This window comes from Heliconius melpomene, chromosome 15, assembly GCF_056956725.1.
Source record: "Heliconius melpomene rosina isolate 202511_hmr_F chromosome 15, ASM5695672v1, whole genome shotgun sequence".
NCBI lineage: Eukaryota > Metazoa > Arthropoda > Insecta > Lepidoptera > Nymphalidae > Heliconius > Heliconius melpomene.
The window spans coordinates 383,731-398,527 of NC_140403.1; the positions used below are offsets into that span (position 1 = coordinate 383,731).

General features: G+C 33.9%; 2 protein-coding genes across 2 annotated transcripts in view; one reads left to right on the top strand and one right to left on the bottom strand.

Annotated features, from left to right (window-relative positions):
• Nucleotides 1-116: 116 nt before the first annotated feature.
• LOC146531163 (large ribosomal subunit protein mL62) lies at nt 117-2,426 on the bottom strand. Its single transcript, XM_085198074.1, has 5 exons — nt 2,134-2,426; nt 1,955-2,056; nt 1,795-1,878; nt 1,225-1,394; nt 117-639 (listed from the first exon to the last, which is right to left on the bottom strand). The coding sequence occupies exons 1-5, from the start codon at nt 2,287-2,289 to the stop codon at nt 546-548; spliced, it is 606 nt and encodes a 201-aa protein (XP_085054200.1). The 5' UTR covers nt 2,290-2,426; the 3' UTR covers nt 117-545.
• Nucleotides 2,427-10,284: 7,858 nt separating this feature from the next.
• Nucleotides 10,285-14,797, top strand: part of sn (fascin domain-containing protein singed) — a 40,845-nt gene continuing 36,332 nt past the window's right edge. The window contains exon 1 of the mRNA XM_085198679.1: nt 10,285-10,426. The gene's annotated coding sequence lies outside the window, so the exon portion shown is untranslated. The remainder of the gene's footprint in view (nt 10,427-14,797) is intronic.

The following is a 14,797-nucleotide window of genomic DNA, read 5'->3' on the forward strand; positions in this document are numbered from 1 at the left end:
TTATATACATATATGAATTATCATTAGCTACTTTTTAAAGTGAATATTGAACATACAACCTTCTAATAATAAGCTAAGTCTTAATAGAAATAAAAAGAAAATAAAAACAAAAGGAACATAGTAAACATTTTTTATTACTTCTAAAACACTAGCATTACCATTAATTACTTAAATTGGACATACAATAGCAGTTATAGATGAAAGAATATCAATTTCATAAATTTATAACTGCCAAATTCCACCATTTTTCTTTAAATTTTTATGAAATGGTAGATATCACACTGAATTTTTAGTATAACTGACAGATCCCCCTTAAAAAACCAAATATAAATATTGTTCTTTAATAATTTACAAATTGATTATAGAAATGGTAACAAAATTTAATAAATAATAAAGGATAATAGTATAATTCTCTTTGACAATTCAAAATAATATGTTTGCAAAAATATATTTAAATAAAGAATATTTTGATATTAAATTTTTAAGAGTTCTGCCATCACTAAATTCAGTTAATATACAATTGTATGACCAATTTAAGGGAAAAATCATAAGTCCATGACAGTAGGTGCTTGTCTCATAGAGCGCTTCAATGCCTCCTCCCGTTTGACGGCAACACACATCCGAGATGCCTTTAAATGTCTGAAATAAGCAATAAATTATATACTTATGATGAAGTAAATCATTTTTTTGTTGACTTCCCGCTGTATCAGGGTAGGCAGAGAGAATCTCGGAACTTAATGTTAAGCTATTCTGGAGATAATGCATGTTGAGAGAGACGGAACTCAAAGCCGCACTCCACCTCACTACCAGAGTGAGGAAAAAAAAATATCATTCCACACTTTTTCGTGTACACATAAAGTATATCATAAATTAAATGTATAAACCTATAATAAATGTAATAATAGTATTGCTATTCTTACACAAAGATGCATTGCTCAACATGGAATGTCTCAAAAACTATCATGCATGAAATTCAAATAAGCTGAATTCCATACAATATTATTCTTTAAGTAGGCAGACCCTGGTAATAGCCGGGATTAATGCCAGGAAGAAGAAGATTATTCTTTAAGTACTCTTGGTTATTTAAAATAATAATATTAAAATAATAGTTATTAGTAATAGTTACATTTTTCATAATTTACTGCCTATAATTACTTCAAGCAAATAAACCCTAGAGTTGAGAGAGATAGATTTTTGGATGTAAATATAAATAATGTTGTTAACCTCTGCCTAATCCTTTCTTCAGTCTCAGGTGAAGGCTGTCTTTTAGTGACTGCTGCATCTCTTATCATGTTTCTGAGTTTTTGAAGACAATCCGCTAGGTTCATTTGCTGTGAGCGAGTTAAGTCTGATTTGATTATTAGATATCCTTCCTTACTTAGTTTGTTGACATGCTGCGAAATAGGAAACAAACTTAATTTAACTTAACATAATCCTTTAGGTTGGGCAGTGTACACACTTTTGAGTGGAAGAATTAGACACCACTCTTCATGTAACTAGAGAAAACAATTCAAAATAATTCATTGATTAAGAATGAAAACAAAAACTAATAAATAAGAATAATCCAGAACATAATATAAATAAACATAAGTTGACAATGGAGATTTTCAACACAATACTCACTAAAAAGTGTAGCTACTATGTCAAACTAAAGAATAAGTCATCATATGATTTTGAATTACACACTTTTTTGAAATCATCTAAGGATGTATTTAAAAATAAGGATTTTTGTTAATGTTTAGAGATTACATTACCAAAATAATAAATAAATAAATATAATTTAGAAAATCTTACAAGCTCCAACATCTTTTGTTTTATTTCACCAGGAATCCAATCAGCCTCATTTAATTTGAATCTTAAATCAACTTTTGTGTGCACCTGAAATAAAAGTTTTATTAGTATTATTAATATTATTAAATAAATATGGTTATGTCAATTACAAATATTTACATGCCTTGTTGACATTTTGACCGCCTGGTCCAGAGCTGGCACTGTATTTTACATCTAGTTTTTCGATAGGAATATAACCTGAGAACTTTTCATTTGGATTTGCAGTCTGAAATCACAGGAAACCATTAGTACCTAGTACATCTTCTCATTTATTATTTTTCGAAAATAAATTAATTAACTTACAAAGGAAGGCGTTGATAATTTTAAAGAACTATTGGGATATAAAGTTTCTAAAGACACAGCGCTTTTATAAGCCATGTAACGCTGTAAAAGAGTGGAATAGTTACCACTCTGTCGTACAAAGCGCATTACTTGCGCGCAAAGTGGCAGGAACGCCATTGTTTGTTATAAAGTTTCTGATTGTGTTAATAAATTCAATTAAATATTAGAATATTTAATTTAAAACATATTATATTGTATACAATAGAGATAACCTTAAACCTAAGAGTTAAGAGTTAGTTTTCGAATGTCATAATCTGTCAACTTAACTCTTGTCAAAGTCAAACTGACGACAGATATGATATAGATTTTACCTCTTTCGTGAGTTCTCCATTCAACGTGACACTGGCGAAGTGATTTTGTGCTCAACTGGCACGCTCGGAACGCCATATTAGAAAGAACAGAACAGAACAGATATAGATTTTTTAACAGATTGTTAGTATTACCGTTTTTACATGTATTCTATAATTGTGTATATTAATCTTTTTATTACCGGTCAATTTCCTTCGTGTGTTTTCCATACAACGTGACATAGGCGAAATGAATTGCTCAACTGGCACGCTCGAAACGCCATATATCAAGAATTCAATTCAATTCAGTATTACCGTTCGGTACTAAAACTTAAAAAGCACAATGAAAAGATAAATAAAAAATGTAATGGCAATAAGTATTTTAAATTCACTTTGCTTATTGACATGTTACAGACCAATTTCAAGGCTAATACAGTAAAAGACCATTGGATTCATAAAACTTTTCTTTAATATTTAATAATAATTAAAAATACAAATGTACAAAACTATTGTTTGTATGTTTTTATACCATATAGTATTATTATGTATACTAGTAACTTGCCAATACTACCATACAGTCTTCGTATCGATTGATAAAGAGTAAGCCAAAGAAAAGCAATACTCATTATTTAGACATTATGTATATTTTTACAGTATAAAATAAAAATCAACAATTGCAAAAATAAACTTATTATCATTTTAAAATATGTAAGACAAGCAACTTTTCTGTTTTGGCAGATGGGCACTACAGTTAAGAGCTTAATTCCAATAAAAAACTGTGATATATGATTGTTAGCGAGATGAACCTAGGGTTATCATTTATGAAATAAATAATTGTAATATAACAAACTAAACTATTACAATTACTAATCATTTTATTATTTTCATTTATCTCTCTTTTCCAGATAAATAAAAGTAAAAAACAAAATCTCTATCTCGCACGTAGCAGTGCAGACACAGGGAACCTAGTTTAATACTAGATTCCCTCCGTTTCTCACGTATCGTTTTTGCAAAATTTTCGAGACTTGCGTATTGATAAGGGGTTGGCAGACGCAACCTGTGTATCTAGTTTTAAAACACTCCTTTACCCATTACAACACTTCTGTCCCCCACTTTTCACTGAATTCTTGAACTTGAGGAATCGTGTGTTGAGTGCCGGAACTGAACTCCGGAAAAATCTTTAAATAATGTAAAAATCTTTAAATACAATATAGCAATAATATTTTACAGGATTATAAACATCGACAACCATGTTCACGCTCTGAATCAGTTAATTAGGACCGTTCCGGTCTGCGGCGCCCTCTCGTTTCTACGAGACTATTTAAACAATAATTTCATCAGGATTGACGCGCTTTATGATATTAACTGTACTTACGCGTCGGCTACCTGCTTATCTTGATTAACAATTAATTTAAATTATGTATGCGAAAACGATATCTTTCTTCATAATTATAATATTTTATATTTTAACAATAGAATATGTTGCTTTCACTTATTACTTATTTATAAAAATAATTATCTGTTATAAATCTGGCGCCTTATTTAGTGTCTGTGACATAATTTAAAAATATTTATTAATGTGAATTAAATTACAAAAAAAGTCAATTCTTAGTTATTACCACCAGACCACGAGGGCAAAGCCACCGGTAGTAGGTACTAGTCTTATATAATATACGCTATTCATAACATTAGTTACTATAATTAAATATGTAGTTTATTCATATATGTATATATAATAATTACAAATTATCTATTATTTGTTAAATAAACATGTAGTTATATATATTTGTTAAATTTGTTAAATAAACATGTAACATGTATGGGGCATACTTTACGCCTAACGGGGCAATCAGAAAATAGTTTTAAAACACTCTGTTCTTCACCATCCGTCCGTTGTAGGTACCGGGGGGTTTGTTGTTAGGCTAGCTAAAGTTCAGGCCCCCCTGAAGATATCTCTAGATACGCCCAATTCCGCCCAATTTTCGAGATATTGCGTGACATTCAATCATACTTCTAATGCCTATCACTTCAATGACCAATCAAATGTGACAGCTGTCTTGTTTCCGCAAGAAAAATGCGTTGAAAAACCTGTTGAAGAGAATTCTTTACAAATTGAAATATAATTACAATAAGTATTCACGCGAGTCGTCTTACTTACATTATAAGTGTAATAAAATGGTTCACTTATTGAAGCCGTGGTGGCACAATAGCAGAACAACTGTAAACGCGGCGCTTGTAGGTTTGATTCCTACTCGGAGGAAAAGGTATGCGTTGTTACTGGAGGGGGGAAAGGAGTTAAATTAAATTAAATCAGCTTCACACTGTATGCCGCACACAGCAGGGTAGGCAGAGGGTACCTAGTGGTAAGACACTCTATTCGCCACTTTCCGCAGAGTTCCGGAGGCATTGCGTGGTGAGTGGCCGAACTCAACGCCGCGCTTTGCCTCGACACTAGAGAGATGAAATGAAAATATAAATGTAAATAAATATTTCATTCCTTGAGTTCCATCAAACCCCTTGCCAGCCGTGCCCCACTTCTGCTGGGAGCACAGCTTCCCTAGACCAAGGCATCTCAACCTATCGCCATTTCGTCAGTCGTGTGAAGTAAAGGCGGCGGCTTTCAACAATTATGATAATGAATGTATATCTGCGCACGCGAGCTACACCACTTTCCGAATTCCGTCGCAGTTAACGAGGCTTGTCTTTTTTGACGTTCAGTTTTACCGACAATTCGTTATAACGTTTTAGTTGGCTTTAATGCGAATTATCGCTTCATTTAATTTAGTTTTCTAATTAGAATTTGAAATATTTGTAATCATTAACGTCGTCTTAAAATTTAAGATTAATATTAAATATTTGTAATCCATAGCTTCGCAGCTCAGCGCCTGACTGTAAGCGAGTCGGTTGTGGGTTCGGTCCCAGAATTAATTTTTCATTTATATTGGTTTAAAGCAAGGTTCCCTCGCTGCTGTACGTGGGTTACTGTCTGCAATTAAGAAAAATACAAAAAAATATGAATTGCATACTATTCTATATCTGAGCATGGCTAGAATAGTCCTAGCATCGAATCATATTCGGGCAAAAAATGAAAGCTAAATCGTAGTTCGATGTCAATGTTCTTTATTTACTTATTACCTAATAGTGTCTATAACTAAAAGGTGGTGTGTCAAGTACGGAGTGACTCATCACTAAGTTAGATTTAAATAACCCAGTGTCACGACACTCCATTCTCTGTTTTCCGCCCCAATGAATGTTGAATTTTGATTTCGAACCCACAAACCTGTTTATATTAAATCGTAAGCCGGTATTTATTTGTACCTTACACAATACAGTAGGTATTTAGGTAGCTTCCTACAGAAAACTTTTATTCTCATGAAAGTTGGAAATTACGTGTAAGCTATAAGTAACAATACAATAATATGGTACAAGGACTGATGACAAGGATCCGAAAGAAACTGAAGTTTGGCTGATACAACGTTGGGCGAATCCTTTAAAAAATACTAAAGTAATAATTTATTTAATATTAAGTATTAAGAAAATAAACATATATTTTATTTGATCATTTCTGCCGAATTTTGAAGGCATTGCTGAGTGACGGTCTCTGACAGGGCCAAGTTTAAGTTGAATCTGAATGAACGCTCACTTCCTCTGTGCACTGCGAGCACCTCTCACAAGCATTATCATAAATTACGTATACAGGTAATATGGATATAAAACATCGTAAATCAAAACTTTCTTTCGTTACAAATTCAAAGTGAAATAAAATAAGATGAGATTAATTATAATTAAATTTTCTCTACAAAATCAACACGTAGAAACGCCTAGATGCGAGATACTGGAGAGTAGTTGTACAGTACGGTCGACCAGTCGTGGCAAACCAGATATTAGCACTAGAAGGGTGCGCAGATTCGATTTTAGGATTTTTCTTACTTTTGTTTATTTTCTTTCCGAGTGAACAGTGCGCAAAACTTCAAAAAGTCTATTTTCGGAACAGTCACGACTCGTCGAACGTACTATACTCGTATATACGAGTATGTGTAACACATAATTAAATGGACGTTTTACTAAAATCGCCCGCGCCGCTTTCGCTTCACGGTCTTTTTCATTAGAGGATAATTAAGACGCCAGTTAAAGACCTCTGTTACGGTTATATATACGAATAAATTTAACTGTTATTTTGTTTATAACCTTTAATTGTTAATTTAACCATAGTTTTGTATTTTTTTTATCTTTGTTAATATCAAAATTGTAATATATTATTGTTTAGAAAATATATTGATAAATTAAGGACTCATAGTGCAGTTTCACACTTCTGACTGTATCTACACACACCGGTTGTCAATTAGACTTCTACTAAGAGGAATTAATTATTATCTTTTACCCGTTCTACTAACAAGAAAAAACACAGCCTTGAGGTTCATCACTCAACACGACAAGATACAGGAACGGAGTGTCTAAACACTAGCTCCCATCTGCCTAACCTGCTAGGTGCCAGATGCGGCGTCAAATTAAAAATAAATCTACTATCTGTCAATTTTCATGAAAATTAATTTCATACTTATTAATTCCGTTGAAGAACTACTTTAAGGCTCCACGTATTGAGACGTAAGCTTTATAAAATAAAATATTTCTGACATTTTAAAATACAATTTGGATGTTACCCCAGTTTGACGTCGACGCGACTAAGAATTGAATAAAAGCACAGAATAAGGCTTTGTAAGCCAAATAATAAAAATCTATACTTCTATATTAATCTTGTTATGTTCCATACACAACTCTTACTTATTTTTTTTTTTCATTAAATTGCGCACGCGGAACCACAGATAAAATTTAGTACTAAAATATAACAAAAAAAAATTGTAACAAACTTTCATTTAACGAACAAAGCTCATAGCCGTAGTTAACAGCACTCGAGTGATGTATCAGAAGTCAATCGATAGTTTTTCTGGTATTCACGTACTATGTCCCGTAACATTGACGAGAACAGTTATGTTATGGCAACGAGAAGGTAAATGCATCATTGACTTCTCATAGATTAATGTTGACTGAATATCTCTTTATTATCGTTATAATAATGTTGTTTAAACGTAGAGAGCTAAAGAGAAGTTAGTGCCTCAACACTCCGCTGATTATAAATTTGGGCCTAAATTTCAAATAGCAAGAAGCGGTAAGCCGTAATACGGAGGCCGTCGGAAATCTAAATGCGTCAGGTTATGGGTTCCATTCCCACTCGAAATATTTAATAGTTTCATTTCTTCGTGCTGGTGTCGAGGCAAAGCGCGTCGTAAAGTTACAGTAAGTCTATCTTTTGGACAAAAGACGGCGTTGAGTTCCGCCATTCAACAAGCAAAGGACTGCCTATCTACTAGCACTACCAAAATTTAAATTTCTATTGTTTTAAAACCCTATCATAACCCTTAACTTTCAGAAGATCTAAATAGTTTTAGTACCTAATAAAAATAAACAAAAGCTATGGCCGTAATAATTTCGAATAGACGGTATATTTACTAAATTGTTATCACGAATTATACAGGTATTCTACTAAATCAAGATATTTAGATAAGACCACTCTAGACTGTGAACGCGACGGTTGTGGGTTTGCTCCCCCGCCAGGCAACGTGATACATTGAAATTGCTGTTATATCCTTGCTCTTTTAGATAAGATGCGTGTTGAATTCTATCACTTGCAATATTTCTAAAATTAAGCGTAACATTGGAAAAGGAGCTTATCATTAGAAAAGTGAGCGGTAAGAGAGGTAGGGGGAGACCTCAGTTGACTTTCGAAAACACAGTATTAAAGATATTGGAGGAAGGTCACGTAAATGGTGGAGCGCATGTATTAAGAGATTGATGACAGGTGACGAAGCGAAGGAGGTAGGTAGAGACCGTAGCGTATGGCGGTCCGTTCTCTCTGACTACCCCCCTAGGGATACAGTGTGAAGCTAAGTTAAGGTAAAGTTACCTCTGGCTATGCTGTTATGCGGGTAAGCTTTTTTCTAAGACCTTGAAGCTGCTTTTAATATTTTTAGCTATAAAAAATAATAAAATAGTACGTAAAAGCTATCGCCATAGTAAATTTAAATAGCTACATGTAGCATGTACTAAATTGCTATTGTACAGTATCCTACATATTACTAATTCAAGATATTCGGATAAGGCCAGACTAGTCTAAGATTAAAATCGTAACTTCTACATGTACACTGTACAGTGTTTTCTCAAGTCGAGTCTAATGTATGCAAATTGCTCTGCACCGCCCGATGCGGTTTCATTTTCCATCGCCCTAATAAAGTTCACTAGTTTCTTTATTAAATTTTTTATTAAAAGAAAATTTGGACATTAAAATTATAAGTCCGAAATCACAGTATTAAAGAAACTGGAGGAAGTTCACGTAAACAGCATGAGCATCCCGCGGAGGGTATGTATGAAGAGGTTGATGACAGTGGACGAGGCGAAAGAGGTATGTAGAGACCGTAGCGTTTGGCGCTCCGTCCTCTCTGACTACCCCGCTAGGGATATGTAAAATTATAAGAGAATTTCATAATAAAAATAATAAAATTCAGTACTTTTAAACTCATACAAATAACAATTTTTTAACTACTATCTGTTTCTGACTCAGTGGTCATAGACACATGTTTGATTTGAAAAAATTGGTTTACTGTGCCCATTAAGCCCACTTTCTGGTTGATGGAGTAGACAGGGGGAACCTAGAATTAATACACTCTGTTCCCCACGCACCGCCCAATTTACAGTACGCATGTTGGGTGTCGGGTTTCGCCACCACACTGGAACGAGGAAATGAACATAATCCTCTCCGCCGAATGGGAATCGAACCCACAACCGGTACGTTTACGAGTAGACTGCACTGCGCGCAGTCGGGTAGTGAATAGTAATATTGGATCAGTTCTCATATCGTGCACTCATTACGAGTGTGTCGATTACTATTATGCACAATACACGATATTACATTTTTTGTACAAATAAATCAGATAAATAATTGTATAGTTCACGAACGGGCGGACGAAGCCCTGAGCGGGTCGCTAGTGTTTACTAGCATGAACATTTTAACATGCGTTTTGTCAAACACATCTAAATTGCGCTTCAACTGCAATTAAAAGAGAGAAAAAGATATCAGTACTACTTATGAGCGGAGGCTTTTGAATAATTATAACAAGAATTTAGATGTATATTTATAAAATTAAATTGTTAAACGCTTTTTGCAACATAATACGTGTAGTGACTCCTTTTTCACTCAGCCTCACGCTGTATCCCGCATAATAGGAAGAGGCCTAGTGTTAAAACACTCCACTCCCCACTTTCCGCCGAATTGTGGAGGCATATGGAGTGGCGGAGCTCAACGACTTTGTTTAGTTACCAGAACGATTTAAATGAAAATATTAAATATTTCATTTGCTCGAATGGGAGTCGAATCCATTACCTATCGCGTTTACTGTGGCACGCTTGTGCCCCTGCGCCACGACTGGCCTCACTTCAACTACGACGACTGCCTTAATTTCAAATTATAATCTACATAAAACATTTCTAATATTTAAATAATACACTCACCTTTAAAAAAATCTAAATAAATTACAAAATAGCACAAAACTAAAAACTTTCAAATACAAAATGTCCATCAATCCCATTGGTGCATTTCCTAAATCCTAACGGTTTCGCGGCTACATTCACTCGCGTCGCTACGCCCCGACCGCGACACCTTCACTCCGCTCAGTCCGCCGCGAGCAGCCGTGGGGGTTACATCTATTGAGTATTTAACTCAATTTTGAAAGACAATCCGCTAATTTAATATTAAACAATTATATACATATCAATAACAAGACAGTGCCAAAATAATTTATGTTTGTGTTATAATTTATTTTTAAAAAATACTCTTTTTTTAATATAGTGACAGTTAGTGTTTCGCGATACGCGATTCCCATTTCTTCGGTGTGCGCTCTCTGAAGTGTGAAAAGGTGAGTTTTTTATTATTTTACTTAGTTTTTGCGGCATAGCGTGGTTGTGAGGTGGTTGCCGGGTCGATGCCGGGATGCCGGGTGGTTGCCCGGCGAGACGGTAGGGGAGCTACAATCGATTATCCCGGTCCCGGCGTACTCTATATCTATGTATAACACACCCTCGCTCTGTCTATACCTACTTCGTTTTTGACCGAAGGGCTTGGAGTCGGAACTCGATCTGTGCACACGTAGATTAAATTTTACTATCGATTTTGCATCATTACTTTATATTATCAATATTTTATATTATTTACGAATTATATATTTATCCGGAAAAAAAATGAAAAGATGTCCCAGATCTTTTTTCTAAGATCTCTTTTAAAATACCTGACAATAACAGCCGTTAATTAAAAAAAAATGAAATTGTGGGTACATTGACACTATTTTTTTAATCACAGATTATTGTATCAGATTGGTGTTATTAAGTGCTACACACAACAAAGAAAGCCATGCAATATCTAAGAGAGATAAGTCACGTTCTCCGATTCAGAGATCGTGATCAGTTGCATCAAACGGAAAATAATATAGACATGACCGTAACGAGAGCATGAGAAATTTAAAATATATTTTATACCTATTCAGCATAAAGAAAATACCATGAGAAAATATTTAACTTTGTATTCTGAATAAAAATACATAGCGCAAAATTCACATCTTTCTAAAACATTATTATAATAGGTAAAAAAAAAAACTATTAAAAAGTCATTGACACATCGTATCGCTATTTTGTATCTGTATTCTGTTGATTCAAACGTATGACATGTTCAATTAAGCGTTAAATTTACTTATTTAATATATTAAAAAAATATATTTTTTCAAGTTTCTTTTTCGAGCTCATTTTTAACCGCCCACAGCGTCAGTATCTTACTATATGAATTACTAGCGGATGCGCGCAGCTTCGCTTGCGTATTTTGGGGGTGAATTCGAATAAACCATAAAACATGTGTTCAATTAAATGTTTTTAAGAGTCTAAATTTCTAATTTTATAAAAATCGGTGGCGATTTAAAGATTTTTCCATACAAACTTTCAACCCCTTATATGCATCCTTAGGGGGACAATTCTAGAAAACGATGAAACACGTGTTCAATTAAAGACTTTTAAAAATCTAAATTTAAAATTTTATGAAAATCGATGCCGATTTAATTTTTTTTCCATACAAACTTTCAACCCCTATTTCACCCCTTTAGGGTTAAAATTTTTCAAAATCCCTTCTTAGTGGATGTCCAGATTACGAAAGTAAACATCTGTCCAAATTCCACATTTCTACCATCAGCGGTCACGGCTGTGCGTGCGTCTTACCTCAGTCAGTGAGGACAAGTCCTTTTATATATATAGATTACCAACATGAAGGGACAAATAAATATGGTTTCTAAGTCAACATTGATGTCTGTAGGTACATACATACTTATTTTTAGATCTATTTATAGTGCACAACCTCCCTGTTCCACAAGTGCGCAACGCAGGCCGTCCTTGTCTCAGGGCTCGCAGTAAATGTCTGGGATGCTCGCATTTTGCAGATTAAATGCGAGACAGTTACTGCATTTGCTTTTTTATTTTAATTTCGTCAATATTATTTTTAATAAGCATTTATTTTAATTTAGAGTTAAATATTTCAATTAAGAGTTGAGGCCAGTCGACTTAATTTGTTAAAATTAGAGGGTATCAGGGTTTGCTAAAATTAGAGGGTATATTTGTAATGTTGGATATACCTACTTATATACCATGTATAAATTTGAAACGTAATGTCGATATACTATGTTCCCCACGCACCACCGAATATTCGAGACATTGTGTGTCGCATGGCGGAATTCCACGCCGCGCTTGTCTTGTGACTAGAGTGTGGAATTGAAACTTTATTAAGAAATAAAATTTTACCTATCGAACTCAGCCGTCACGGTTACAGTATATCATATATATTTAAGAAAATAATTCATCTTTCATAGCAAAACGGAATTTTATAGTAAAGCACGTCATGCTACGGTTTTCAAACCATTGAGCTGATAAAATTTCGAAGCATCCGTTAGCTCAGGTTTAATGGTTAACATCACGTGAGCCTGTGTAGACCACCAGGTTAGGTGGCCACGCTTAATAGCTTTTGTGTAAAAACTTTGATTTTTTTGTTTAGGATACAAGGTTTTGTAAAAAATTCTATTATATCTAACATAAGAGAGTGAGGAACTAAATCATGACAGATAAGGAATTCTCTTCTACAGCGCTATAGAAACACTACCTTTAAAAAAAATAAAAGATATTTGAAAAGATTTTCAGATTTAAAATATATTTTTTTGGACATTGGAAAGAGATACAAACTGCTCATTTGGTGTAACAATGACGTGATTACATTTTTTTTAAGCTGAACTGTGTATGTACAAAGAACATTGCAATAAGTGCAAATACTGCAATGACGATACGGTACATACATCTTACATACAAGCACTTATAATTTAAGTATATGGAAAGTATAACGTGACTATTAAAATTAAATTATAAGGCATTACTTTCAAACTGAAGCTTTCCAAAAATTATAGAACGAGAAGAAGAACAGTAATCTGCGGTATTTCATAATTAGCACTTAATTATTCATCTCCGTGCACCGGAACGCGTCTAAACCGACCGCCATGACTTTTCACTGGCATATATGCGAATTAAAATTAATTATAAATATTTAAATTAAAATTACTACTTAAAATTTTATTTTCTTAGTTGAATTTTTATTAGATATAAAAGTTTAATTTAAATTGTTAATTTTTTACTTATTATATTTAATGATGGCTGAACAGCAGTGAGATCTTAAACTGTTAGTTAATTGTTATTAAAATAATTCATTTAGCGCGTTTTTATACACTACAGTGACTGAAATAAAAGTTGTTTTACTTTTATCTCGTTTTGGATTAAAATTAAATATACATGCACTTAAATTTTTTTTTTTTTTATTTTGCGAGACAATGCAATGGTCGGTCAATTACTACTTCAAAAAATATTTGTATTTATATTATAAATTAATCTTTAGTCAGTTCCACAATTCAACACATGGTCTTGAAAATTTAGCGGAAATTCGGGAATAGTGTCATAACACTAGGTACCTATCCATATTATACGGAAAAAATCATAAAGCTGTTTTTGTGTAGACATTGTTTGTATTATTGCGTGTTCGAAAAGTTCGAAAAATTTCGCTTCGATAACGTATCTGCGGTGTCGATACCGCTTATTAACATGTCGAGAGGCTGTTTAGGATGCTGTCAACATTAGTTTATCATAAATTGGGAAATTGATAACTTTGTACTATTATTATAAATTTTTCTAGTTTCACGCTGTATCCCGCATATAGCAGGGGTTAGAGAGAACCTAGTGTGAAGAACCTCATTTCCCTAGGCAACTCCTAATTTTCGAGATATTGCGTGTTGAGTGGCTCACCTCTGTGCGCTTTGTCTTCTTACCAGATAGGGGAAATAAAAATATTTTATTCCCCTAAGTGGGAATCGAACCCAGAATCGTCGCGTTCCACAGTTATAGGTTGGGCCGTTGGGACACGACGGCCTCGATATTGTGTTATAATCTTTTCTGAACTATTATTTATCTGAATCTTTATATCGTGACGTCATATCAGTGTCAAAATGAAATGGAATATCTAGAGATGCTCTCTTTCGATATAAAAAATATGTATATGCCTACCTACATATTATTACCCATTATATTATAGAAAAATTATTTCTGTCGAATAGATATTTATCGAGCGAGGAAGGACATTATATCGCTAAGTTTGGGTCGATAGTCCCGTATAAGCCACTGTGACCTGTGCGTTGGGAGTAACCCTTGATTATTTCCATGTGGCCGCGCGGGCGATGTGGCAGTTAATAGTTAGTAAAACGTATATAAACTTTTTATTTCAGCTTATAGTAGGGTATGCAGAGGGAACCTAGTGTTTAGACACTCCGTTTCCCACTTTATCAGCCGAATAATCGACGCACTGGGTATTGAGTGGCGGAACTCAACGCCTGCGCTTTTCATTGTTCAGAACAAGGATATGAAAACATTAAATATTTGATTGCTTCGAATGATAATCGAACCTACAACTGTTGCGTTTACAATCACATGCTTGCGCCCCTGCAACTGGCCTCCCCAAAAGGTAATATATAAATAAAGTGTATGGTAGATCGTATATTCAAACGACTGTATTCTATTTGTACAGGTGAGGAGTATATGAAATCAGACATTGGGTTACTCATATGGAATATATACTCTCTGCCATAATAAAATATTAAAGTTATTGTAATTATATCGTCGTAAGTTATCGTCCGACTGTAAACGCGACAGTCGTGGGTTCGATT